At 48.9% G+C, this 26148-nt stretch overlaps 9 protein-coding genes across 9 annotated transcripts; 5 read left to right on the forward strand and 4 right to left on the reverse strand.

The window, feature by feature from the left end:
* Window positions 1-373: 373 nt before the first annotated feature.
* Window positions 374-3330, forward strand: EDB82DRAFT_548102 (chloride channel; the record flags this gene model as incomplete). The annotated part of the gene is made up of 6 exons (XM_065609520.1): window positions 374-1201; window positions 1261-1413; window positions 1464-1578; window positions 1628-1719; window positions 1769-1954; window positions 2005-3330. The coding sequence occupies 6 exons, from the start codon at window positions 374-376 to the stop codon at window positions 3328-3330; spliced, it is 2700 nt and encodes an 899-aa protein (XP_065463267.1).
* Window positions 3331-3794: 464 nt separating this feature from the next.
* EDB82DRAFT_479879 (uncharacterized protein) lies at window positions 3795-5231 on the forward strand (the record flags this gene model as incomplete). Its single annotated transcript, XM_025737566.1, has 1 exon — window positions 3795-5231. One exon carries the CDS (start codon window positions 3795-3797, stop codon window positions 5229-5231), a length of 1437 nt encoding a protein of 478 aa, XP_025592414.1.
* Window positions 5232-5286: 55 nt separating this feature from the next.
* Window positions 5287-5913, reverse strand: EDB82DRAFT_529244 (uncharacterized protein; the record flags this gene model as incomplete). Its single annotated transcript, XM_025737567.1, has 1 exon — window positions 5287-5913. The coding sequence occupies one exon, from the start codon at window positions 5911-5913 to the stop codon at window positions 5287-5289; it is 627 nt and encodes a 208-aa protein (XP_025592415.1).
* Window positions 5914-6144: 231 nt separating this feature from the next.
* EDB82DRAFT_301421 (major facilitator superfamily domain-containing protein) lies at window positions 6145-7959 on the reverse strand. The gene is made up of 3 exons (XM_025737568.2): window positions 7741-7959; window positions 7545-7683; window positions 6145-7484 (listed from the first exon to the last, which is right to left on the reverse strand). The coding sequence occupies exons 1-3, from the start codon at window positions 7843-7845 to the stop codon at window positions 6283-6285; spliced, it is 1446 nt and encodes a 481-aa protein (XP_025592416.1). The 5' UTR covers window positions 7846-7959; the 3' UTR covers window positions 6145-6282.
* Window positions 7960-11896: 3937 nt separating this feature from the next.
* EDB82DRAFT_301964 (cell division control protein 42) lies at window positions 11897-13620 on the forward strand. Its single transcript, XM_025737570.2, has 4 exons — window positions 11897-12239; window positions 12440-12559; window positions 12761-13139; window positions 13212-13620. The coding sequence occupies exons 1-4, from the start codon at window positions 12217-12219 to the stop codon at window positions 13275-13277; spliced, it is 588 nt and encodes a 195-aa protein (XP_025592418.1). The 5' UTR covers window positions 11897-12216; the 3' UTR covers window positions 13278-13620.
* Window positions 13621-14683: 1063 nt separating this feature from the next.
* On the forward strand, window positions 14684-16015 carry EDB82DRAFT_529247 (arginase family-domain-containing protein; the record flags this gene model as incomplete). Its single annotated transcript, XM_025737571.1, has 3 exons — window positions 14684-14803; window positions 14882-15338; window positions 15420-16015. The coding sequence occupies 3 exons, from the start codon at window positions 14684-14686 to the stop codon at window positions 16013-16015; spliced, it is 1173 nt and encodes a 390-aa protein (XP_025592419.1).
* A 3162-nt stretch (window positions 16016-19177) lies between these two features.
* EDB82DRAFT_579212 (uncharacterized protein) lies at window positions 19178-19775 on the reverse strand (the record flags this gene model as incomplete). The annotated part of the gene is made up of 2 exons (XM_065609993.1): window positions 19178-19321; window positions 19488-19775. The coding sequence occupies 2 exons, from the start codon at window positions 19773-19775 to the stop codon at window positions 19178-19180; spliced, it is 432 nt and encodes a 143-aa protein (XP_065463268.1).
* Window positions 19776-20072: 297 nt separating this feature from the next.
* EDB82DRAFT_302040 (uncharacterized protein) lies at window positions 20073-23075 on the forward strand. Its single transcript, XM_025737574.2, has one exon. The coding sequence runs from the start codon at window positions 20369-20371 to the stop codon at window positions 22718-22720; it is 2352 nt and encodes a 783-aa protein (XP_025592422.1). The 5' UTR covers window positions 20073-20368; the 3' UTR covers window positions 22721-23075.
* Window positions 23076-23155: 80 nt separating this feature from the next.
* On the reverse strand, window positions 23156-25036 carry EDB82DRAFT_512971 (histidine phosphatase superfamily). Its single transcript, XM_025737576.2, has 2 exons — window positions 23485-25036; window positions 23156-23430 (listed from the first exon to the last, which is right to left on the reverse strand). The coding sequence occupies exons 1-2, from the start codon at window positions 24940-24942 to the stop codon at window positions 23317-23319; spliced, it is 1572 nt and encodes a 523-aa protein (XP_025592423.1). The 5' UTR covers window positions 24943-25036; the 3' UTR covers window positions 23156-23316.
* Between the last annotated feature and the right edge of the window lie 1112 nt (window positions 25037-26148).

Here is a 26148-nt window from a genome sequence, read left to right on the forward strand (position 1 = left end):
TTCAATACCTTCCACTGTTCCCCTGTCTCAGATATAAATAACAAACGCCATGATGGATGCGTTCAGACAGTTGGTTCGACGCTTTAGGCAATAAAGGCTTGTTATACCTACACTACAGCTATAGAACAGCCCACTGAAACCAACCAAACTTACCTGCCTGAGTAAGTCCTAGTTACTGCGTGTCCTCCATTGCATGGGCATGCTGCTGCGCCTTGCCACGCCTGTATTGAGCCTCACTCCATCAACAACCTCTTGTTTCATACCACATACTTTTTTTATTCTCAAATTCGTCTCTCTTTGTTCCTGTCTCTCTATTTGTCGCGAAAACCTCGAGTTGTGAGCGCCCCTGTCGCACAATGTCATGAGCCGAATCATGTCTGGAGCGTCCCGAAACGATACATACCCTTACGCCTTCGCTTCCACGTCCGCTTCGTCCTCGTCGCAAACGCCCAATTCCGAAGATCGTGATGAGCTCGACTTTCTCGATGACAACGCCAGCAACGACAGCGGTCGTGGGAGGGCGCGCGATAGAGACCATGTGCTAGGCGAGGACCCCCTGCAAAGCAACTTGAGTGCGCCCATGACCTTCAAGCGAAGACAAGGCCCCTCATTATGGTCTGCGCCCTCTCGACTTCTCTCCGCAATCACAGGCTCGCGATCCAATGCTTCCTCGAGGGGAGCTTCGCCTACTGTTTTCCCTGGCTCCAACACTTCCCTGCGCGCCGAACCTGTCATCTTTAACGAAGCTACCAAGGATGGAGCGCCGCACGATTGGTACGTCGAGGGACCGGGACGTCGAGTCGGGTACGAGGATCTTACGGCCATTGATTGGATTTTTGAATACACAAAGGAGCGCCAGCGGTTGCGAATGCTCTACTCGAGCGCATCCGGCGTTATAGGTCCTGTGCGACGGCTCATTGATGCTAGCCAAGTCTGGATCGTCCTACTCTTGACAGGAATGCTCGTGGGAGCTGTCGCTGCGGGAATCAACGTTACAACCGATTGGCTTGGAGACTTGAAGGAGGGATACTGCTCCAGCGGTCCGGAAGGAGGCCATTTCTACCTTAATAAGGCCTTTTGCTGTTACGGCTATGACCAGGGTTCTAAGTGCGACGGCTGGAAGTCTTGGGGTGATGCTGTTGGTGTGCATTCGAAAGGTGGCAAGTGGTTTATTGAATACTTGTTCTTTGTTTCTCTTGCGGTACGATATATCCTGGCCTAGCCCCGTCCATTTGGAACATAGCTAACGATAGCCTTCAGATGCTGTTCGCTTATGTTTCTGCTGTTCTTGTCCAGGAATATGCGATTTACGCTAAGCACAGTGGTATCCCCGAGATCAAGACCGTCCTTGGGGGCTTCGTTATTCGAAGGTTCCTCGGAATCTGGACTCTTATAACCAAATCGTTGGGACTCGTAAGTTTAGGCCCCGCTGTTAACATGCCTGGTCACTCACACACTCGTAGTCTCTTGCTGTGGCATCAGGCATGTGGCTAGGAAAAGAAGGCCCTTTGATTCACGTCGCTTGCTGTTGCGCAAACGTCTTTACGAAACTGTTTCGAAACATCAATGACAATGAAGGTAAGCAAACTTCAACTCGCAGTTGTCAACTCTTGGCTGACGTTGGTAGCTCGAAAACGTGAGGTCCTGTCAGCTGCTGCCGCTTCGGGTGTCTCGGTCGCCTTCGGATCACCCATTGGCGGCGTCTTGTTCAGTTTGGAGGTCAGTGGCGTCCATACACTCTCAGACATTTGATACTGATCCTTCCAAGACCCTATCTTACTACTTCCCCGACAAGACGATGTGGCAGAGCTTTGTCTGTGCCATGACTGCCGCTGTCGTTCTTCAAGCTTTCGATCCCTTCAGATCTGGCAAACTTGTCTTGTATCAGGTCCACTACAGCATTGGATGGCATGGCTTTGAGCTGCTACCCTATGCCATATTGGGTGTTCTAGGTGTAAGTCGAATACTCCTGCGGCAGAGACCTATAGCTGACAGCGTTTCTAGGGTATTCATGGTGGTCTGTTCATCAAGCTCAACATGGGTATCGCTCGCTGGAAAAAGGCAAACCGATGGATCCCTGGTCCGTTTATCCAGGTTCTCATCGTGGCCTTCTTCACTGCACTCATAAACTATCCCAACTTCTACATGAAGCTTCAAACGACTGAGCTGGTCTCGAACCTTTTCTCTGAGTGCTCACAAGTTCTTGACGACCCCATCGGCCTCTGTAGAACAGGAGCCGCTTCGGCCAAAACTATTGTCCTCCTTGTCTTTGCATCAGTCTTAGGCTTCTTTCTTGCTGCTGTAACGTTTGGTTTGCAAATTCCTGCCGGCATTATTCTCCCCTCGATGGCTATTGGTGCCTTGACAGGCCGTGCCGTGGGTATCATCATGGAGATCTGGGTCACAAACCACCCAGGCTTCTTCCTTTTTGGCTCATGCGAGCCTGACATTCCCTGCGTAACGCCAGGCACATACGCTATCGTCGGCGCAGCGGCGTCTCTTGCTGGTGTCACTCGTCTGACGGTCTCCATCGTGGTCATCATGTTCGAACTCACTGGTGCTCTCACATATGTGCTTCCCATCATGATTGCGGTCATGATATCAAAATGGGTAGGCGATGCATTTTCGCGTCGCGGTATCTACGAATCATGGATTCACTTCAACGAGTACCCTTTCCTTGACAACAGCGAGAACAACGATGCTATCCCTGATATTCCCGCTGCGCAAGTTATGACTCGCATTGAGGACCTCGTTGTCCTTACTGCCACAGGCCATACCATTTCCTCGCTTACAACTATACTTGAGATGCACCCGTATCGTGGCTTTCCAGTCATATCCGATCCCAGAGAAGCTATTCTTCTCGGCTATATTTCTCGTGGCGAGCTCGCGTACAACCTCTCGGCTGCTACGAACGCACCTCGTTCGCTCCCCCCAGAGACGGAAACCTTCTTTTCCCATCAGCCCATGGCCGACCCTCGCACTACTCTTGATCTTCGTCCATGGATGGATCAAACGCCCCTCACTCAATTCTCACGTACAAGTCTCCACCTTGTCGCGACTTACTTCCAGAAACTTGGTTTACGGTATCTCCTGTTCAGCGACCGCGGCGTCCTTCAGGGCTTGTTAACAAAGAAGGATGTCTGGTATGTTCTCAACGGTGCTGAGGAGACACGTCGCACCATGGGCCTAGCATCAACTGGTGCTGGCCATGAGACTGGTGTAGCAGATAGGACGCCAGACGACAACGGCGGCGGCGAAAGCAGCGGATTGCTGCGCGGTGACGGCGCTGATGATGGGGATAGTATACAAGGTGAGGAGCCGATGTTATGAGAAGAGACATGGCATGATGCTGGGTTTTGTAACATAGAGTTTGTTTCATGAGTACTACTGTTTGAATTATATATACAGCAATGAGGCGCCATCGGCGACGCTATGTAAGCAGCTTATTCATCCTTTACTCTGCAGCGCCCGCACTTGGTCAGCGTTATTGACGAAGCTCGCTGGCCAAGGAGAATGTGACAGTCTTATGAGGGGTAGCATGATGGCTTGATGCAGGTATGCCACCATCCAAAGTGTATTTAACAACAGTCATAAAAACGTAAGCACTACCACATCGTAACAGATGAAAGGCGACTCAAACATAAGAAGCTTCTGTCCACGGCTCTTTTGGTCGTCTTCAGTTAAATCAGTGCCGACTTAACCGACTCATGTCTGTATAAATGAACCAGCTCACCAACTTAGCCTTCTATTTTACTCCCGCCCCAAGGATAATCAAACGCCAACTCCTTCACACAATGGCCGCCCATTACGACGCTATCATCATCGGCTCTGGCCAAAGCGGCAACCCTGTCGCTAAAGCCTTTGCCAATGCCGGTCACAAGACAGCCGTCATCGAACGCACGGCACTGGGCGGCACTTGTGTCAACGTTGGATGTACACCTACAAAGACCATGATTGCATCTGGACGAGCGGCCTACATGGCCAGACGAGGTAAAGATTATGGCGTACATGCAGGAAACGGCAACTTTGAGATCGATATGGCTCGTGTGAGGCAGCGTAAGCGTGCAATCGTCGAGCAATGGAACTCGGGTAGTGTCAGAGGTCTGAATGCAGCGGGAGTGGATGTCATTATGGGAGAGGGAAGTTTTGTGGGAGATAAGAAAGTCAAAGTTGTGTTGAATGATGGGGGTGAGAAGGAGGTTAGTGCCGACAAGATATTCATCAACGTGGGTGAGAGACCATCGCGACCAGAGATTTCGGGTCTAGGTGATGTTGATCCAGCACGAGTTCTCGACTCAACCTCTATAATGGAGCTTGACGAGGTCCCAGAACATCTCGTAGTGCTAGGCGGCGGATATATCGGCCTTGAGTTTGGACAACTCTTTCGTCGCTTGGGCTCTGAAGTGACGGTTATTCAGAGGGCGAAGCAGCTTGTGCGGCGTGAGGACCCTGACATAGCCGAATGCCTTTACGATATCCTTCAACAGGATGGCCTCACTGTACACTTGTCGAGTACAGTAAATTCAATCTCATCCACCGCAGACTCGAAGACTTCTTTTGTGGTAAACGTCCAAACTACAAATGGTCAGACTGACGTCGCTGGATCGCATATTCTGTTGGCTGCTGGGCGGGTACCTAACACCGATCGACTCAACCTTTCCGAAGTTGGTATTAAAACGACGACCAAGGGACATATAGTGGTGGATGACAAGTTACAAACTTCAGCTTCTGATGTTTATGCCCTGGGCGACTGCCACGGCGGTGCTGCATTCACGCACATGTCGTATGATGATTCTCGCATCATTCGCACAAACCTCTTGCCAAAGAGCATGACATCCACGACTCCAGCCATGCCAACGACGCAGTCTTCGGTTTCGAGAGTACTGACGCCTTATGTTATGTACACAGATCCGCAGCTCGGTCATGTCGGACTTCACACTCGCGATCTCTTCAACAGTAAAAGAGAGGTCAAAATTGCCAAGATGCCGATGAGCTATGTTGCAAGGGCCCTGGAGACAGCAGAGCCACGCGGAATGATGAAGGCGGCTGTTGATGTAAAGACTGGAGAGATTCTTGGTTTCACATGTTTGGGTCTTGAAGGGGGTGAGATAATGTCGATTGTGCAGACTGCTATGATGGGTAACTTGAAGTGGTGGGATTTGGAGGCAGCTGTATATGCTCACCCGACCCTGGCCGAGAGTCTGAACAACCTTTGGGGACATCTAGAATGATTCTATTTTTCGAGAATTTTATCTGTTTCCATTTCTGAGAGAAATAACAGTACCATCATGATGCCTCAAGTGCTGGACTTTGTAACTGAGTGTCCGTTGTGGCTTGACCTGACTTTCTCTCTGCCATCTCTGCTTTGGCACGACGTTTTCGAGCTCGTCGTACTTCAATCTCGACATCGAGCATTTCAGCGTTGATAGACACGATCCTAGGAATGATATCCTCTACTGCCTTTACAGATTGTGTTTGAGCTGTACGGAGGCTCATGGGAGCAAATAAGCCAAACCAGCGCAGAGGGTTCTTAAGCTTCTTTTCTGCTGGCTTTTCCTCTCCAGTCTCTGGCTTTGGACCTTGCTTGGGTCCGCCAGTGGCCGAGCTTTCATCTCGTTCTTCCGCTTTTGCTTCTTCTTCTTCTTCTTCTTCCTCCTCCTCGGGGGCATTGAAGAGTGAGAAAATGGGACTTTGGTGCTCATTTTGGCCAATAGATAGAAGCCGTATTGCTTGCATTCTTTCATCGTAGTGGTCCCGACCGTACCTCATGCCTCTCTCTCCAGAGAAATTTGCACGAGCGATGTTCTGATAGACACCGGATTGCAGTTGCGACAAGGATTGGCGTAGTTGGGTATATTCATCCAGCAGGCCGAGATAGCGTTCGAGGAGCTTGTCAATGTGTTGCTGATCCATAATGCTAAGTGTTTTGCCTCGAATTTCTGGGGAGCTCAGTTTCGAATTAAGTAAGGAAGGCGTCGACTTTGAACGACTGTTTCGCCGTTTCATCGACTATCCTCTATATTTATTAAGATGAGAAGAGGTAAACGGTTGATAGAGAATATTTTGAAGATGGAGGAATATTGATGCTGCCTACAAGCGAAGTCAGGTAGGTAGTTAGGTACCTGGCAGTTGACTGCTCAGGCAGGTGCGCTACCTATACATTTTGGGTTTAGTTCGGACCACGGTCGCTCCTACCACCTCTTGAGTGTGAGATGGAGACGTTAGAGGCAAGTACCTTGTACAGTTGATACCTAATTGTTGATTTCCATCCATCACTTTTATTTAATCCTCAGCTAAACTTCTTCTCCTTCGATCTTTGATCTTGAAATTGTGTTTGAGAGGTCCACCCGTGTACAATAACGTTGGAATGCCTGACACAAATACAACTATACCCAAACTCCAGCCTACAGTGCCCCATCCGGAGCTATCCTTGACCATTCCGCCCATGATAGGCCCTACCAAAGATCCTCCCGAGTAAGCCATGTTGTACAAGCCATACGCTTGAGCAATCTGGCCGGCACCGCCAGTTCCATCCTCGCCCTGAACGGCCCATGTGATCTCGGCCATTAGCGGGCCGAAGATGCAGGCCATCGTGATACCTACACCGGCGAGGAGACCACACAATAGGATCTTGTCCTGTATGGTGTTTTTGTCAACAAACATTAGGCACACAACAAAGGGTGTTGCGAAGAGAAAGCCAAAGGAAGCAAGCCATTTGGGCCCATATCGATCACCAATCATGCCGACCACAGGACCAAGGAAAGACGGCAGAATCAAAGGCAGAAAGATCAAACCTGCCCCTATCGAGTCCCATCCAAAGATCTCATGCGTGAGGAGAGGAAGCGTACTTTCAAGTGCCGTGTTGATGAGTGCCTGGACAAATGTTCCCCACAGAGCAGCCAAGAATCGGGGTTGCTTCAAAAGCTTGACTAGAGTCTTGATAGGTGAGCGTGATGGGTCTGGCACTTCCTTAGCCTGGTCGTCAGTTGTCCGAACAGGTGCATCTTCAGTCTTGTCACCCTTTGATTCATTTGGTCCCTCCAAAGCGCACTCTTGATCTGCGGATGGTGTTATTCCCGCCCTATCGAGCCAAACTTTGGCGTCCTTGACTTCAATGATTGCAAAACGAAGGGCAATGTCTACGGCAAGTAGACCGAAACACATTGCAAAAACAGAATAGTAGCCACCTTTGCCATAGACAACACCACCCAGCAGAGGTGCCACCAAGATACCCAGGCTACAAGCAGTGCTAATCCAACCCATAGCTTTACCAATGTGCTCTTTGTCGACAGTATCAACAACCAACGCGAGGCCAACAGTCCAAGTCAGTGCCGCTGATATGCCTTGCAGAGCACGGCCAACCATGAAAAGAGCGAGCGTACGGCCAACGCATAGAAAGACGGTAGCTCCGCATAGTACGATGAGACCTATCAGCATGGGGATCTTACGATTGTGGTTTCTATCCGCTAAATAACCCCAAACAGCTGTCATAGCCACCATCAGAAATCAGATCGTCGTTTCAAGGGGCAAGAAAAAAAACTTACGAGAGCCTGCCAAGAGGGCAGCACCAAAAACGGCCAATGCTATCGAAACCCAATATTGCACTTTGTCTGGACTAATACCAACCCGTTCCTCGAAAGAGAATGGGAGAATAGGCACAATGACACCGTACAGGAAGATGTCCTGTCAAGTGAGATAAGTCAAGCTGTTCAGCCAAGCCAGAGAACGGATATTACTTACAGTGAAGATGGCAAAGGAACATGTGGTGACGATGAGACCAGCTGAGGACCTCACCTTGAGCAGGACTGGAGGCTTATCCCTCTGAGTCCATCCGAGCAAATTCATGGTCAACAGTCCCCTCAGTAGAGAGCGCTCAGTCCACCAAATTCCAAAAGAGTGTCCATCAAAGCAAAACAAGCCAGAGCGGAACCGTTGAGTTATAACCGACTCTATTTTCTCTCGACATATAGCCGCCCTCTTTCCTCTTTCTCTCTGTACCCACTCAACTTTCCGGATTGCGGACCTTTTGCGCCCCGACGATGGATGGATGACAGGTCAATTCTCCCCTTGAGGCTTAGCGCCAGATTGGGTGTTGATGACTTCGAGATGTTGGCCGAAGCTGCAGACTGTTCTCAACTACCGGTTGCATGATCATCTGCAAGAAGAAACTAGTCCGGGCCATTCAGCGTTGTGGACAGAAGGAAACATAGGCGGGAGCTACCCACCTTTCAAGATATACTTCAACGGCTTCGCGGACGCTAGTCGATTTAGTTAAGAAAATATCGGAAGATCTCTTGATATGCCATATGAAGTATGGGGTTGAAGATCTATTCCTGGTGGATAGTTCACGGCTGTTATGAATAATACTGAATGCGAAAGTCTTTATGTTGCTGGAAGTTACCTCAACAACACTCAGAGTGACCATTTCAGATCGTCACCATTGGGTAGGATTGCATATTGATTTACGAATTCCTAGTCAGAATCTAGACAATTCTAGTTGTCGAAAAGAGGAATTCATGTAGAGGTGGCGTTACAATGTCTAGAGCGTGGCATGATGCACTTTTCGTAGCTCCTCAAGGAGTTCGCCGAGAGGTACGCCGACGGCCTTGGCATATATATGTGACGGCACTCTATTAGGAAGGTAGGCATTGGAGAAAGTATATACTCACTCAGCTTCGAAAAAAACTAGATATATATATCTTAATGTGTGCTCTGTATTCACTTCAAAATAAGAGTCAATCGGTAAGATGGCAGAAGTTAAGCCTCAGTGTTTAGGAAAGATGGGATCGAAACCTTGATAAATTAACATGCTGATAACTTAACCTGAAGCTTTACCAACGTTCAACCGAATTCGACAATGTTCGTTTCGAATTTCAGGGTGCTCCGTGATAATCGACTTGATTACCATGTTCATCCAACAGAAGGACTCAATTTAAGCCACACAAGACCATGCAGATATGCAGATTGAAATGGAGCCCGTGTCTCAGCCAGAGCCACGTTGGATGGAAATAGCATGCAGCCTGATGGGACGGTGAGACAGACAGTTAAGTTGCATCCCCCTACTCTGTACTCGTCCCACGTTGCTCGACACGAACCAACAGTGCATTAGGAGAATTTTGACAGCCGTTAAATAAACGGCATAGGACAGGACAAAACGGACTCACATGCATTGCAACTTGTACGCATGTGCAGTATGAAGCAAGCCTTGAGACTGATCTCCACTGCATAAACTTGAGTAGGGAATCCTTGGTAAAAGTAATATCCCTGGGCTGAAGCTTGAGTGTGAATTAAAGTGTTTGTCGGTAAGTTCCCTTTACTAGCGAGCGGGTGCTAGGATAACTATCCCGAGATTTGGGTCTGCGCGTGTTCCCCCAGTCACCGATTTTTTGTTTCTTACCAGGTTGTCTGTCTTGTCAACGTGGTTTAGCCGAATTCCCTGACTAACGGCAATCTGTTAGGTAGCTTGTGTTGGCTTCACAAACAGCAGGGACTTGAGCAGCCTTGCAAAAGAGGTTGGTTGTGGTTGGTCTTGCAGACCTTCAGTGTGTGTTGGACAGGAGTCTATGTTCAACATTCTTCACATAAACGACTCACTACTGATCGTCAAAGAAAACCGGGGTCGTTTACACAGGTCCCCAAGACGAAACGCATGGCATAGAGATCCACCATGTGCTGTGGTCACGCGTGGTTCTCAATTTGCGTCAAAGCACACTCCTTAAAGGATGCTAGGAGAAGACATACACAGACGAAGACGAAGACACAAACGCTGCGACATAGGGCATACACAGACTTAGCCCATACATGGGACCAAGTTGGTTACGAGCTTGGGCCTACAACAGGCCTCGGCCCAGCTCTCTCGGGTATCATTAGATGGATTTCCATGTCTAAGGTCGAACCATGGACCTCACAGCAGCTCGTGCAATACACAAGGCGAGGCGAGGCGAAGTCATCAAGACAAGACAGGACGAGTCTTCCGAATATAGCGAGCCCAATCGGATGAGACAACGATCTGATATGAGACCAAACCACATGGTAAAGCGGTCCAAAGGACAAGCAATCTCTAGAAGGACAACAAAGCAGCGCACGGAGAACAACCAGACCTGACCAACTCGTGGAGGAAGATCATCATCCTAGTCGTTGACCCCCCCTTGACTGGTTATTGCTTTTTCACGATGATGCAGATGGCCTTTGTGCAAGCACTGGCAACTGTTTGAGCCATAGTGTTAGAAGTAGAGACGCCATTGACCGGGTCTCGTGTTGTCACCAATCGTTTCTTTTTTGTTGTCTTTGACTAGGTACTGCCAGTCGGGATATTTGATCAAAGGAAAGGGTTCTCGCGCAGTCCGTTTATTTGCCTTTTGCAGACAAAGACAGACCATATCTTTGTGCCAAGGTCAAGGTTGTGTCGTCACAAAGAAGATCTCTCGCATTTTGTTTCACCTTCAGGTCGATGGCAAAAGAAATTCATGATTGACTAAAGGTAAGTTAAATCGAGTAATGATGATACCAGGCAAGGTTAAATGGTGTTAATGAATCCGATACCCGACTGATAGAGCGATACTTGAAAACATGACGTTGATGTGACGGATTTAGGGGTAGCAAGCTATTAACAGCTAACAGTGGATCGTCGCTGCACATAGGGACTGTCAATAAAAAACCCGAGCGTCTTTGCATCGCCATTTCATATGTAATAACTACAGGCACAATTTCTTCTTATTACCCGATCTCTTTAGGTTTTGACTGAATCTGTTTGTCTTGAGTTACCTGTCACTCAAGTACGTAGTATTAGCATCAACCAACATAATTGCCCATCAACACGCCCACAATATTTTGGACCCTTGCTCTTATCTTGGATCCTTAAAGTCGGTAAACACGACGATACTTGCCCAAAGAGGTATCTAGAGTAGCACAGGCATTAACAACACGGACAGGCCCGGTATTGTTACTGTAGTCACTTACTAGCAGGTGGTCGGTATTTATGATCTTGACCGTTTATTGTCGTATTACCTCGTAGTGGCCGATTGCATAACTGCCATGTGTAGCTTGGTGGGCAGACAGAAATACCAATTCACCTCCACTTGTAGAGCTATTAGACTGTCTACTCGGTTGTTCGAAATGGTACTTTGCTATACCACCAGCCTCGCAGCTCAATATTGTACATTGCTGTACGTAAAAGCACATACCTTGGTACAATCTGTCGGGTCCTTGGGTTAAACCTGGAACTTCAGTGGTGCTAATCCAACCTCCCCCTCCTCGGTCACTCCCTGTAATACCCATCCCCTGTCTTGTCTGTGCTGGCAAAGGTTGGCTCTGGGATGGACTGGTAGCGCTGGTCCCTACTAAGGCGAGTAGGTCTAGTGGTCCATTATCCAACGTAGCAGGTACTTTGTCAGACTTGTCCTACTTGGCTTTGCCTTGATTTTCTGCCTGGCTTGGTGTCTCTACGACGATGTTCTACTGTGCACTGCTCTGTTGCCCGCATAGACTTCATCAAGGCCCACTGCGCGTAACCGTCACTGCCACTTACTGCCGCTGCCACAAGCTACCATTTTCCATTCCCATTACCACCACTTAGTATCTACCTACTACCGTTATCACCAATCTAGGACCCTGCGCCTCTCTCTTTTTCCCCTACTGCTTTCACTTTCCCTCTCTCTCTTCTCTCTTTTACTACTGCTAGGCGCACATCAAATCGATTAACTGCCCGTGTCTCCCGCCAACCATACCCAGGTAGCATCCTGCTCCCTCCTCTCCTCTCCTCTCCTCTCCTCCCCTTCCTCTCACTTAACGGGCCTCTCCGCCTCCACCCATTTGCTGCACCACCGCCCAAGGCCAAACCGAGCCAGGCCAAACCGAATCAAAACGCAACGCAACTCCATAGTTGCCCATCCGCCGCCAACCAATCTGCCTGCCTATCTACCACAGGCCGCATCCACCTCAATCTTGACTTCGACCACCTACATCCGCCATCAAAACCATACAACGCCGAAAACAATCTCTTGATATTGACTTATCCCTCATCTCGCGACCCATCTTCCCCGACATCGATACCAATACCGACACCGACACCGACTCGACTTTCTCCGCTCCGCTTCCCCCCCGCTCTCTTACCGTAGTTGCGCGCATCCGCCCGCCAATAGAGCTTCGCTACTCTCGACCGCTTGCATTTCGCTTTGACAGAGTCAAGCTCCTGCACAGGAGCCTTTGAGAGGAACAATGGCGGTTGTCGCTACTATCAAGTACGTTTGGAAGCACAGGCTCGTACCGCTGTGCTGCTTTATCCGTTGCTGTGCTTTGCCTCGATTTATCTCCTCACCGAGGTCACTCTAAAGCACAGCGCCCCCGGCATACCTGCGCATCGGCACTGCATGCCATTTCGTCCCTCTCTTGCCATTTTGCCTGTTTTCTCAAGGAGCTAATTTATCTAACCCCTATTCAGGTGCGTCGTCGTTGGTGACGGTGCTGTTGGAAAGACTTGTCTTCTCATCAGCTATACAACAAACAAATTCCCATCCGAATATGTCCCGACTGTCTTCGACAATTACGCTGTCACTGTTATGTGAGTCTACCTGCACACCCTTCAGATCGACGCCAGCCCCCCACACGCCGCACCCCACCTGTAATGGACGTCCTGTGCTGCGAATGCCATATTGGTCACCAGGAGCAATGTCATATTGAGTCCTGTGCGATATAACCCTCTTGCGCATGTTTTCAGTGGACGAACGCAATCGGTTATAGAAAGATTGCTGACAGGCCGCAGGATCGGTGATGAGCCATACACTCTCGGACTATTCGATACCGCTGGTCAAGAAGATTACGACCGGCTGCGACCTCTGTCATATCCTCAAACCGATGTTTTCCTTGTCTGCTTTTCCGTCACCTCGCCCGCTTCATTCGAAAACGTTCGCGAGAAATGGTTCCCCGAGGTCCGCCACCACTGCCCTGGTGTTCCCTGCTTGATTGTTGGCACTCAGGTCGATTTGAGAGATGATCCCAGCGTCCGTGAGAAGCTGTCAAAGCAGAAGATGCAGCCAGTGCGACGAGAGGACGGCGAGCGAATGGCCAAAGACCTAGGTGCGGTCAAGTATGTCGAGTGCAGTGCCCTTACCCAGTACAAACTTAAGGATGTGTTTGACGAGGTATGTTGTCATTCGTGAAACCCATTGTAGCCTAAGAAGGCCCTCTTAGAATTTCCTCTGACCATTATGCAGGCTATTGTGGCTGCTCTCGAACCCCCCGCCCCAAAGAAGAAGTCACACAAGTGCCTCGTCCTATAAAAGGACAGAGGTAGGCCACAGCCTGGTCATGACACCACCTTGTTCTACTCAGTGAAAATGGTTGTCAGCCAGCAACATGCTCAGTTGAGATGCACGAATCGAAACCCTTGATAAAGGCACGACGAGACGACATTGGAATGACTTGAGCGGGTGAAACGGAACGTGAGGTGTTTCGCGGGGATTGGTCGTCCTATTCTCAGCGTGGGTTAGATGGTGGAACGAGAATGTGTCTTGTTCCGTGAAGGAAAGACAGACGATCGAAAAAACGGCAACGCGGATCAAAGAGCTGCTAAGGGACGCTGGGCGTAGCCCTGGCCGGCAACCGGAGCCTCTCTTGACGACGAGCCGGCTCTGTTCCGCGAACTCGTTGAGTTTTTATGGCCGGCATCTAAGGACGCTCGTTCTCTGATCCTCCCAAGACGGTTTGATGAAGTAAGGGGCGGGGAAGTACGCGAGAGCTTGCGGGCGATGACAATTCATACATCCAGGCGGGAATGCTTTGATAGGACAGTTTGGCGATTGGGGTGCAATTTACATCAATGTCTTGTCTTGATTCATACTATGTTATAGAAAATTTCTGCATTTCGTATTTGGGACCTTGATGAGTTACACTGACTGTTAGAAAGATTTACTGAAATTGTATGTATGCCTACTCTTTGATGAGCATTGTCATGTCGAGGAGACAATGACCGTCGATATTGAAGTGCTAGGTATCTATCATGGGCTTACCATTGGGTGTTATGTTTTCGAAGGCCATACTTACGTATCGCCTTCTTGGCAAAATGTAGTATTCCCGAACATTGAGAGCATAACATCAATAATTGTAATACGAAAAAAGACATAACCTTTTCAAGTCGTATTTTGCTGTTTATTTCACAACTGCCGAGGACATCAGATGAGGCGAGTTGTCGCTCCAACTTTCCTATCTCAACCTAGTTCCAAAGCGACTGGACCCATTTTCTGGCTGCTTTATCTAAACCCAAAGGTGATCTCATAGTGTTTATCTGCGATTCTATGCCTCAATCAGGCAAACCACCTCTTCCTAACAGTGTTCAAGGCCTTTGAGGCGGGGAAGAAGACGGTCGGTAGCGAACTGCGGGGTGGGTTTGTGACATTTTCAGATAGTTATTCGATCGATTAGCCAATTAGATAGTGTGGCACTCTTTTGAGTCTTTCTTTATGTTGGAAAGGCGTGGGTTGACACATCTTGACTCGTGGGGCCGAATGGCAACCGGCAGAGAGACTGAAGGAGGAGGAGGGGGTTGTGAGAGACTATAACTTGCTATATTAGATGCTACTTCCTTCCCTTCTTCCTCTTCCTCGTTTTCCTTTTCTTATCCTTCACTGAATTTTGAGGTCAGATACTGCCAGCTGGACTTACTCGCATATCACGACAGCTTAGCATCATGAAGCTCTTGAACCTCCTCTCTTTGGCGGGCCTGGCAGCGGCTTGCGCTCATGAACATGACGATAAGCAGTGGACTAAGGAGGAACTTGACGAGCTTGAGGCGAAATGGGGCTACGAAGTATGTAACAATCCCTGAGCATTAACCCTTTCATTACCATGGCGGGTTCATTATGAAATACACGCTGACACCGGCCAGTGGCCTTTTGCTGGCATCAACACCTTTGCCCATCTCAAACATGTCAAGTGTCTGACAGAGCCCACTGAACCATTTGACATCGCCATCGTTGGTGTTCCGTTTGACACAGCCGTGAGCTACCGCCCTGGAGCTCGCTTTGGCCCTCGAGCAATCCGCTCAGCGTCTGCCCGCCAAACGTCGATGCGTGGCTTTAACCCCCGAGCTGGTATCAACCCGTACCAGAATTGGGCTAAGATTGTTGACTGCGGTGACGTTTCTGTTACACCAATTGACAACGGCATTGCTCGTGAGCAGATGACTCAGGCGTTCAAGCAGCTTGGTCGTCGCAGGACTGTCTCCGCGCTGGCACCTAAGGCTCGTCTTGTGACATTGGGTGGTGATCACTCGTTGGCTCTCCCTGCTTTACGAGCTCTGAACGAGATCCATGGAAAGCCTATCCAGGTTTTGCACTTTGATGGTGAGTCGACTGGCAATTATTGAAAAATCGAGCTCTTGTGTAGGCTTGCTAAAGACCTTACCACTAACACAATCATCACAGCTCACCTTGATACATGGAACCCAGCTGCTTATCCCTCATGGTGGGGAGCTACTCACTTTAACCACGGCTCCATGTTCTGGATGGCAAACCAAGAAGGCTTGCTCTCCAACTCTTCTGCCGAGCGCTCTGTCCACGCTGGTCTACGCACTCGTCTCACAGGCACCGACTTCTCCGACCACGAAGATGATTCATCCCAAGGCTGGGTCCGTTTCACCGCCGACGACATTGATGACCTTGGAACAAAGGGCATCATTGACGGTATCCTCAAGGTCCTTGGTACTGAGAACCCCGTTTATCTCTCTGTGGACATTGACGTTCTCGACCCTGCCTTTGCGCCTGGCACAGGTACACCTGAGCCCGGCGGCTGGTCTACTCGCGAATTCATCCGTATCCTTCGTGGGCTTGAGGGCCTGAATCTTGTCGGTGCTGATGTTGTCGAAGTATCCCCTGCTTACCAGAACGGAGGCGAGGAAACTGCCCTAGCTGCTGCCCAGGTTGTCTATGAAATTGTTAGCTCTATGGTCAAGAGGGGTCTTCAAGATGGTGGTAAGGAGGGCAACGGCGGCAATGCTGCTGGGGCAAAGGATGAGCTGTAATTGCAGCACGTCTAAAGACAAGTCTATATATTATGGGACAGAATGCTGCATGTTTATGAGGAATGAGACGGGAAGGGAGTTATATGAGATTATGGATGTATATGAAGACATATTAGACTATATAATAAAACGAAACCAGACTTCCACCTACTTATGCCTCTTCATTGTAAACATGATGCATGATCCCCCGGATCCATTCGATCTGTCTTATAATTTAAAGCCGGTTGGTTTTGTTGTTGATTATTATCAAGGGCACTCTACTATCAGCTACAGTATCGTAAGCCTCTCATCACACTCTTAAGGTTGGGACATTATCAAAACCGTTGTGTTGGCACTAAAACAAACTAAGAAAAAGCAAGGTTCATTGTACAAGCACGTTAACGTATCTGTGCTACAGAAAACGGATTGGGAAGACAATCAAGGAGCTTCGGGTGTTACGTTTCCCGCTATTGGAACTGTAGGTGGTTTGTGAGCCAAGAGGAGAAGTGACACTTCAGGGTTGTTGACATGCACGGACAATTATTGGTTGAAACCTCGAGAATTCACATTGATCACTTGCTAGACTCGGTAAATGCTTTGTCATTGTTATCTGTACTGTCGCTTAAAGAGAGGGCAATGATGTTAGTGATGAATATACGAGTTCACAAGTTAATCGAACGAATAAACATGGGTATCAGTCACTAACGGAACAAAGTGACACATGGCAAAGAGCGGCAGGAGGGGGACGGCCACTTCCAGACCTAGGATAATAGGCGAGAGGTGAGGGACGAGGCCTTGTTAATCGAGAGTCTTGAGCTGGTCAAGGCGTAGCATCGCAGGACGTGGTGGGATCAGAAACGGGACCACTAGTAGTAAATGAATGCGACTAGTACAAAGAGTTATCAGACCGACGTTTCTATCCCTCATCCCTCATAGACGTAAGCATCGATCGGAATCATACAGTGAGCGGAAAACGAAAAGGCACGAGCATGAATGAGCATGAATATAGAGTAGAGCATGGAGCGGGTGGCGCGTTTACGAAGCGCCTGAGACGCTTCCGAAAATAGAACTAAGTTCCGTCTCCCTGAAGGCGATTGTGTTTGGAAAGTGAGATGAGATGCCTCAAAACTGCGGTAAGGCCCGCGTTGATGTTTCACAGCTGACTGGGGGGCGACAATGTAGTGCAGCAAAGAGAAAGAATACGAGTCGAATGGCTTTTATTTCTTTCTCGCTTGTACTGTAAGTACCTACCTATACAGGTAATGTATGCACCTGACAAGCCAATACCCAAAAGTAGAAAGGTTAAATAAAGACAGCACAAAGAATTCCCCTGTAAAGCTGTTGGACATGGACATGATATTGGCAAAATCGAGAACGTGATAGAGATCCTCTTTTGTTAGGGGCTGTAGTTAAGCGTTTCAAGTCACATTGAACGGGCAAACTGATCCTTTCAACAGTGGAACTGGAGAGAGAAGTTTCCATCCAATGCTTGGGTTGATTGCTTTAGCGCGCAGAAAACGGGTGAAGCGTCAGGCCCAACCCCACTATTACATAGGGGTCCAAATTGTCCGTCCCAGGGGAAAAGGACAAAAAAGGGCAACCATCTAACATATGCTCACTCACATAGTAAGTACCCAGGTAGGCTCAAAGATAAACTATAATTTTGTAGTTAATATGCCAAAGCAATGCAGCTTAGCAGTTGACAGAGGCATGCAGGTTCTGTTGTTCTCATAATGTTGAAAAATACCAACGCTTCGCCTGTATACAAAATACATAAAGTTTACCCGGCATTGAATTAACAAATGCATCTAATTTCATCACGCTATCTGCTTCTTCCCGAACCCAAACCTACCTAGGAATGGATTGCTTCAACTAGGTAATTAGGTTTCCATCTCTGTTTCCATTGGAAACTCCTATCACCGGAACTATCTCTACAGCAATTACATAATGATGTCCGTACTAACCTCATAGATCAATTACCCCTATATCTCGAAAACAAAACAAAAATACTCCAAAAGTCGCGTGGTATTGGAATTGGCATTGGCATTGTCACGGTAGATCCAATCCTGATTGATTGATTGATTGACAGGCACAGACAAGGGCCCAAAAGACGGGACAGGATTGTATTGGATGGTTTCGTATGCTATGGTATGGGTACTTCACAGGGGGGAGGCTTGTCTGAGCTCCCCCCCTGGCAACCCTCACTCACAACCAGATAGGCTGGAGTCTCAAAGCCCGGCTGGTATCAAACGATGGAAACGGACGGGTTTCAAGATCCAGTGGTGTATGGCTTCTGTTGATGGAAACGGAACTCCGCATTGTCCTTGGATTTATGCCACAAAACAACGTGGATACTTCTGTTGCACAAGCTAGTTCAGGTTATGGTTTTGGTACATTGCCAATATCAATTTGCTGCTGGACAATGAATCGACATGATCCTGGTAAGGGTCATTAAACTATCGGAGCACCCAATTCCAGTTTTGACCCCCTTTAGCCAATGGCCCATTGGCCTGCCCCCCTGAAAGGTTAGGTTAAACTAGTTCGTGGTTGGTTTAATTTTGGTGTCCGTAGTTACATATGTCGAGATGGCATTGAATTCTTTCTTCCCCAGAGCCTCCTCAGAGACTGTACCAGGGACTCCGGTCTATTAGTCGGGTTCTCCGTTCGTTCACTATTGACATGACTGTTGTGCTCTCCTGAGCATAGATGCATTAATCCTGATCATGAAATGGCTGGCTTGCCGTTGTCCGTCGTCGGTTGCCGCCTTGTGGCTTTCAAGTCTAACCGGGTCCCGACTAGGCTTGTTAATTTATGTTTGTGCATTGGATTGGTTGTCTCCTTGTGCATTGACATTCTAGAGTTGCCGTGTCTTTTTGTCTCTTTGTGTGACTGCGATGAACTGGCTGGCCATCAGTCATTCCTATTCACGAAGTTAGTTGGTTCAGGTAGTTTAAGTTAGTTGGTGATGTATAATTCAATCATCTATTGATTATGCTCTGCATAACATTTTGTCTCTGTCCACCCATTCGTTGCTCCTTCCTTCCCAAGTACCTACCTTCCTCTTGCTTTCTTGGTCTTTTGCTCCTTCTCTAGGTATCACTCTTATTCTTTATCTCCTTCGTTCTTACGTTTTGCTTCTATAACTCCATCTTATCATTTTTCTTCTTGTAATATCAATCTCTCTTATTCTTTTTCTTCCTCCTCTTCTTCGAATGTGCTAATTATCCCTTCTTTAAATCTACAGCACACTCCACCCACCCACCAACCCTCCTCCACCTCATTCCCTACCTGGTCGTCTGGCCTTTTCTCTCTCCCTCCCTGGCGCCTCTTTGCTCATTTAGGCATTATTACCTTGCATTATTATCTCCTACCTACGTACATAATACGTGACGGGACTGGTCTGGCCTGAATTGGACCGGCTCTATTACCACTCACTACCGACCTACAGCTACCTACCTAATCTTCTTGTCCTGGCTGTCGGCCTGAGGCTCACCTCACACGCCCCCTGTGTTCCTTGGTCCCTGATCTCTTGAAGTTCAACCCTGACCTGAACGACATCGCAATTCATCCCTCTCTCTCTTCCTCTCCCTCTTTTGGTTCCTCTTTCCCTCCAAATTTGTGCCGTCCTCTCACCGACGCCGACTTTCGTCTCTTCTTCTCTCCTCGGATATTCACTCACTCTGTTCAAAAGCTCTCGTTGCTTCTGAGCAGATGCAGTGTCGTCTCTCTTCCTTCTCTTGAGACAATAGTTTTGGGCTTCGTCGACACTCGTTCCGGCCATATTGCTTTATTAATACTTTTACCTGCTCGCTCGTCTTCCTCTGGATATTATCCTAAGCCAAGCCAAGTTACGCACTGTCGTGATTTACGTTTCTCGTTCGACCTTTCGATACATTCACTCTTGCAATCGACAACCATCATTTTGCATCTTCAGCCTTGCCAAAACTTCCTGTTTCGACTCGGCCGAACATTTCAAATTCGAATCCATATATACTAAATGGTTGCTTCCTGGAACGACCTTTTTTTATTCAATTGAGCTCTTTCGCCTTATTCCCCTTTGGATACGTCGATACGCTTCATAATTCTCGATTTTTATCGGCTTTATTCTGCATAACTACTAGCTCCAGCTACGGTCCTCTTTTTCTCTTGTTGGATTTGTTCTCGAGATTTTGAACGATTGTCTCTTGAAAGATCAGCTCTGCTGTGCAGCTAGGAATTCGAACAAGGACTTGAACCGTCTGAAGTTCTTCAGCCGGCCTATCTTCTCAACTTCGCTGCTCTTTTCGTGCCTTGATCGGGCACGTCCAATTCTTCAAAACGGCTGTACTGTCGCACACTGGGCGGGACTCGCTTGTCCCCCCTCACCTGCTCAACATGCAAGACCTCAATGGCCCAGTTGGCCAAGGTGCCCCTAACGGCCCTGCCAACCGCTTCGGACACGCTTCGAAGCCTTCCAACAGTGATACTGGATTCTCCCACGGTGCCTTTAACTCCAACATCTCGGGCTTCGCCGATCGACACCCTCGAAGAGGCAACATCCCCTCAATCAACACCCAGCCTCAGCCGATGGCCCAGCAGGTTTCCAATAATGGAGCAGATATGGCCACCCCGGGTACTGCATTTGACATGCAATTTACCCCCCTTTTGCCTTCTCAGCTGCTTCTCGGCAGTCCCTTTCAGCCTGGCACCCCAGCTGCCTTCGCCAGCCCTCAGTTTCAGAGCCTTCCTGGATTTCAACAGCAGCAGGGAAACCACCACCAGCAGAATGGGATCTCAAGCCCTGTGCAGCATACCATCTCACCCCAGTCGTATGGAGGAATAGTCTCCCCTTCTACCTACGGTGCTCCTCAATTCTATCCTCCCCAGTCCCCCACTGGTGGCTACGGCATGCAAGCACCTCTGCCTCCCACCTCGCCTGTTTCAATGGGCTCTGGTGTCGTTACAGGAACTAGCCGAACTGTCTACCTGGGTAACATCCCCCCGGACACTGTTGCTGAGGAGATTCTTGGTCATGTTCGAAGTGGTCAAATCGAGTCTGTCCGTCTCTTGCCTGACAAGAACTGTGCTTTCATCTCATTCCTCGATGCTAGCTCTGCTACTCACTTCCACTCTGATGCTATCTTGAAAAAGCTCTGCATCAAGGGTCAGGATATCAAGATTGGTTGGGGTAAGCCCTCCCAGGTTCCTACATCCGTCGCTTTGGCTGTCCAGCAGTCAGGCGCATCGCGAAATGTATACCTGGGTAACTTGCCCGAGGAGGTCTCCGAGGAGGAACTGAGAGAGGATCTTGGTAAGTTCGGTGCAATTGACACAATCAAGATTGTCCGCGAGAAGAGCATTGCGTTCGTACACTACCTCTCGATTGCCAATGCCATCAAGGCGGTCTCTCAGCTCCCACAGGAGCCCAAGTGGCAGGCTCCTCGTCGCGTGTACTACGGCAAGGATCGTTGTGCCTATGTCTCCAAGACCCAGCAACAAAACGCTGCCCAGTACTTGGGTATCGCTCCTGGATACGCCCACATGCTGACAGGCGCCGATCGTGACTTGATCTCGAATGCCCTTGCTCAGCAGTCTGTTGCTGCCGCTGCCGTCGCCACGACTGCTGGTGGCATTAACAACCTTGGTAACCGAACTATTTACCTGGGCAACATCCACCCCGAGACGACGATTGAGGAGATTTGCAATGTTGTTCGTGGCGGACTTCTTCATCACATCCGTTACATCCCCGACAAGCATATCTGCTTCGTTACCTTCATCGATCCGACCGCAGCTGCATCTTTCTACGCCCTCAGCAACATCCAGGGCCTCATGATCCATAACCGACGTCTCAAGATCGGCTGGGGCAAGCACTCTGGAGCTCTTCCCCCAGCCATCGCTCTGGCTGTAAGCGGAGGTGCTTCCCGAAATGTCTACATCGGTAACCTTGACGAGACATGGACCGAAGAGCGACTGCGACAGGACTTCACCGAGTATGGTGAGATTGAACTTGTCAACACCTTGCGCGAAAAGAGCTGTGCTTTTGTCAACTTCACCAACATTGCCAATGCTATCAAGGCCATCGAGGCTATTCGGGGCCGGGAGGATTACAGGAAGTTCAAGGTCAATTTCGGCAAGGACCGCTGCGGTAACCCACCTCGCCAAATGCAGCAGGCTCAGTCTCCTCGCGGAGACGGTGTCTCTTCTCCCCCACCTAACGGATCCCAGAACAGTGGTTCTCCTACCAACGGCAACACTCCTCAACAGTCAGCTGCTCTCTTCAATGCCAACAGCAACCCTCTGACAATGTATCTGAGCCAAGTGTCCCACCAGGCTCAGCAACAACAGCATCACCAGCAGCAGCAGATCGCTGCTCAGCAGAATGCTTTGTTCGGCACAGCTCAGCCCTCACCTAGCGACCTCGATCTCGCCATGTCTCAACAAGTTCCCGTTTCCGGTCACGGCCAGTCAGCAAGCATCTCAAATGGCTACCCGGCCAACAGCGCAGCACCCGGTTCAACTACCATTGGTGGCCTCTTAGCACCCGGTCGTGGTCAACACAGCAGGGCTGTCAGTCTGCCTGTGCTTGCTCCTGGATTTGAGAATGGTGGTAACTCCAACGGCATGCCCGCCGAGAATGAACGACGAGGTCATCACTACCAAGCTAGCTATGGTGGCATGGGATCAGGATTCGGCCTGGCCATCCAAGGAGGCCTGAACGGATGGGTTGAGGAGGAGGTTGCCAACTAATGACGCTTGTGCATTTTTATGTTTTCATCACATGCGAAATTGGACGAAAAACACTTGCTTAAACGTTGTAATTGACGCCGCTTATGGCGTTTCCCCTTGATGCCTGGGTTTTGCACACCTTCATTCTTTGTTTTCTTTTATTGATAATTTACCCTTTCGGTGTATCTTGACTTTTTATGCTCTGAAAGTTGTCCATATGTTCTGCTCAGTTGAGAGAGAGCGTTAGCGGAAACGAGATTCGTGATTAATACGCCCTCTTAGATAAGATGAGGGCGCTCATGGTTGAGACGAGACGCTGTTTGCAAAGAAGGGATTCTGCATGGGACGGATGAGAGGATATATCACCTGCGTTTATGTCTACTACGGAGTCTTAGGTTAGTTTAAGCACTAGTCTTGAACGCAGATTATACGATCACAAAAACATGTTTTTGACCAATATATCACATTAAGCTTGTCCTTAGGGATAGCCACACCTTGCGTATAAATATGCAATCGTTCTAATGTCTAAGTCTAACGAAAGCACTTAAACTCCAACGCTAAGACTAGTCTAAACTCGCATCATCGTTGTATCTTGAGCCATCCTGCTGCTCACACGTTCAGTAACCCGAAGGTTCGGGCTTGGAAGGAAACGCAGATTCCTTCATGTTGGCACGACACTGGTTTCTCCAATTAGTAGGTGTGTACTTGTCCACGATTTCCTTGAAGGCTTCCTAGTAAAAAGATGAGTAATGCGAAAGAAAAGGAATATGGGCTAGAGTGCTTACTAGGGTGCAGAAGGACTCATCGCCATCGAGGTGCTTGCCCTGGTATTTGCAGCCAGGGACTGAGACTGGACGGTCGTTGTAGCGAACTCGGACATAGTAGCCCTTGAGTCGCTCTTTTTCCTCCTCGGTAAGGTCTGGGGTCTTCTTCCGACCAATGCCTGGTGGTGGAATTCCAGCCACAGGTGTTGGTTTGTTGCCCAAACCCACGAAAGAGAGGGTGCTGCCGGGTTTGGGAGCCGTGGTGGCTGTATCGATATGGCGAAAGAGCTCAATCGCGACATGACTGGTGAATGGTGGCCAGGCTTCTTCGTTGAAAGCACCAAGGCTGGCAAGCGTGGCGGCAAGTGTAGTATCATGACACCCGCTCATTCCAAATTTTACAGACGGATGTATAGTGATAGAGCCTTGTTTATTGGTGGCCAGCTCATACTCACCATCCGCAGTCGAATGCTCGGCGCTGCCGACCAAGCGAGACACTATGTCGCCGAGTAAAGCACCAATACCCAATGTGCGATACTCCTCGCTCTCCTTATAGCCGGCATACCATTCCTCAACACCGATCTTTTCGATGATCCGCTTAACCTCTGGATCATAAAACTCCTTCGGAAGTCGAGTATCTGGGCCATGAGCCTTTGTGGAATTGATAGTATCCATGATTCCACTTAGACGAGGACGAGAGTTTACAGCAACACGCGGGGTATCTTCAGGCATCCAGCGGCCGAGGCGTTTAGTTAGATATGCCATATCTTCCGAATCATTCCATCGTTCGGCACAGCGTTCAGCAAAAGCACGAGCAAGAGTGGCGAACCGGCGGCAGTTGCCGTCGTTCGGGAAGAGGGTCTCATCAGCGGGTGATCGTGTGAGGATGGTTGGGGGATGGAGGCCAGGGTGAGAGCCACGAGTAGATGGAGGATAAAGACCATAGAAAGCTTGCTGTAGAGATTCGAGAGCACGAGGAATAGGCGTCGCTCGAAGGTATATAGCAGCCGTATCAGTGTCGGTAGTGAGATTCTCCGGGAGAAAGCGAAGCTGGTTGACATATAAATGTCGCAGGCGCTGACCAAGGTTGTAGGTAGTTTCTCGTCCACGATCGGTCAACATACCCATTTCACAAATAGCATCGAGCTCGCCATGTTGGCCGGTGGCTACGATGGGGGAATCATCAGGGCCAAATTTCTCGATTCGCCGCTTCCACTCGAGAGCAGTAATGCCAGGATTTGAGGCAGAATCAATTTGGGAGTTGGCAACGGAAGGATCCAGAATGGCACTCGTCATACGACGAGCTGCTGAGCAATAGGGCCAGTAGGTCGCGAGACCCGCAGATGCGAAACGAGCGTTGACCGGTGTGCGTTCGCCATGTCGGAGGAGGACCTGGACGTGCTGAAGGCGTAATTGAAGTGGATATAACTGTTTGAGCTCATCTTGTGAGTACGGAGGCCGAGGCTCGAGGGTTGTCATGATGAAGAGCAGACAAGTTCAAGCAGCGACAATAGGCAATGGATTTATGTGTTGTAACTGATGTTTACATCAAAAAGATGATCAACAGAATAGCCTAGACTAGACGGTAAAGGATCATCTGATTAGCTGAGGTCATGACACTGTATGGAATTCAAACCCTGTCGGCGCCGTTGATCGGGGCCGAGTGGGGAACAACGTTGAGATGCACCGGTCGATGACGTTGAGCGGGCATGATAGAGAAATGTGGCAGGGCTGTTTCTGGGGCTGTGAAGAAGGATGATAGGAGGATGAGGCTGAATTCTATGCAACAATTGATGATTGAAGAACGATGAGTAGCTGAATAGATGTTTGCCCATACCGGTACTATACTATGATGGACTATGTTGTGTTGTTTGCTCGCTTCGCACTTACAAAAGACTTTTTTGGCAATGTGCTGTATTCTGTAAAGAGGCCGTTGAGAGTATATCATGAGCCTCCGTGTATGATATTTCGTTGGCAGTTGAGTCTTGTTTGTCTATCAGTAGTATTCTCTTGCATGTCAATCTTGCAGTGGAATCAATTTGCAAAGATGCAAGTCCAGCTAGAATCTGGGGTCCATTGTCACATGCTGCCTGCCTCGACCCGTACCTGCCTCTTGTTTTGCTACCTATGCTTAGACTGGGCAAGTAAGTACCATACCCTCAGGGTGTCAGAAAAATTGACCGTTGGAAGCATAAGAGACAAAATTAGCAGGTCACTTCATCCTCCTTAGAGTACAGTTCTTAGACTGCTTATTTTTATACCCTAAGACTTAGGAGGCCAACTTTTCTGCTGCCCACTAGACTAGGCAGGTTGGCCAAGGTCTTGGCTCCTTCCAGAACAAGGAATTCGGGGATCCCAGCGATGGAACTGTCTTTGCCAGTTGGAGCATTGTAAGAATTTGGTCAAAAACACCAAATTGCTACCCATGATCTTAGTACCTACTGCATCAAGTGCTTCGTTCACCTTGGTAATTGTCTTGTACAGTATCCAAGACCAACAGGCCCTTTGTCATCCGCCTTGTCTTGTTTGCCCTATAACTCGTCTGTTGATCTATTCCCTAAACCCCTTCCTGGCGGCCCCAATTGGCCCCAAATCCCCGTTTTATTTTTTACTCTTTAAACCATGACCTCATTAAACCAACAATGATCAAGGCTAAGACTCTGAGACATTGGACGAGTTATTCTT

The sequence above is a fragment of the Fusarium venenatum genome, assembly GCF_020744135.1.
Source record: "Fusarium venenatum strain MPI-CAGE-CH-0201 chromosome Unknown EDB82scaffold_4, whole genome shotgun sequence".
Classification (NCBI taxonomy): domain Eukaryota; kingdom Fungi; phylum Ascomycota; class Sordariomycetes; order Hypocreales; family Nectriaceae; genus Fusarium; species Fusarium venenatum.

What these genes read in the sequence shown, in the direction of transcription:
- EDB82DRAFT_301421 (XM_025737568.2), bottom strand. Translation starts at nt 7,845, where the DNA reads ATGAATTTGCTCGGATGGACTCAGAGGGATAAGCCTCCAGTCCTGCTC. An exon ending in GTTCCTTTGCCATCTTCACT is followed by an intron (nt 7,684 to 7,740) that starts GTAAGTAATATC and finishes CTCACTTGACAG; the next exon opens with GACATCTTCCTGTACGGTGT. An exon ending in TGCCCTCTTGGCAGGCTCTC is followed by an intron (nt 7,485 to 7,544) that starts GTAAGTTTTTTT and finishes TGGCTATGACAG; the next exon opens with CTGTTTGGGGTTATTTAGCG.
- EDB82DRAFT_301964 (XM_025737570.2), top strand. Translation starts at nt 12,217, where the DNA reads ATGGCGGTTGTCGCTACTATCAA. An exon ending in AATTACGCTGTCACTGTTAT is followed by an intron (nt 12,560 to 12,760) that starts GTGAGTCTACCT and finishes GACAGGCCGCAG; the next exon opens with GATCGGTGATGAGCCATACA. An exon ending in TTAAGGATGTGTTTGACGAG is followed by an intron (nt 13,140 to 13,211) that starts GTATGTTGTCAT and finishes ACCATTATGCAG; the next exon opens with GCTATTGTGGCTGCTCTCGA.
- EDB82DRAFT_302040 (XM_025737574.2), top strand. Translation starts at nt 20,369, where the DNA reads ATGCAAGACCTCAATGGCCCAGTTGGCCAAGGTGCCCCTAACGGCCCT.
- EDB82DRAFT_512971 (XM_025737576.2), bottom strand. Translation starts at nt 24,942, where the DNA reads ATGACAACCCTCGAGCCTCGGCCTCCGTACTCACAAGATGAGCTCAAA. An exon ending in ATGAGTCCTTCTGCACCCTA is followed by an intron (nt 23,431 to 23,484) that starts GTAAGCACTCTA and finishes TCTTTTTACTAG; the next exon opens with GAAGCCTTCAAGGAAATCGT.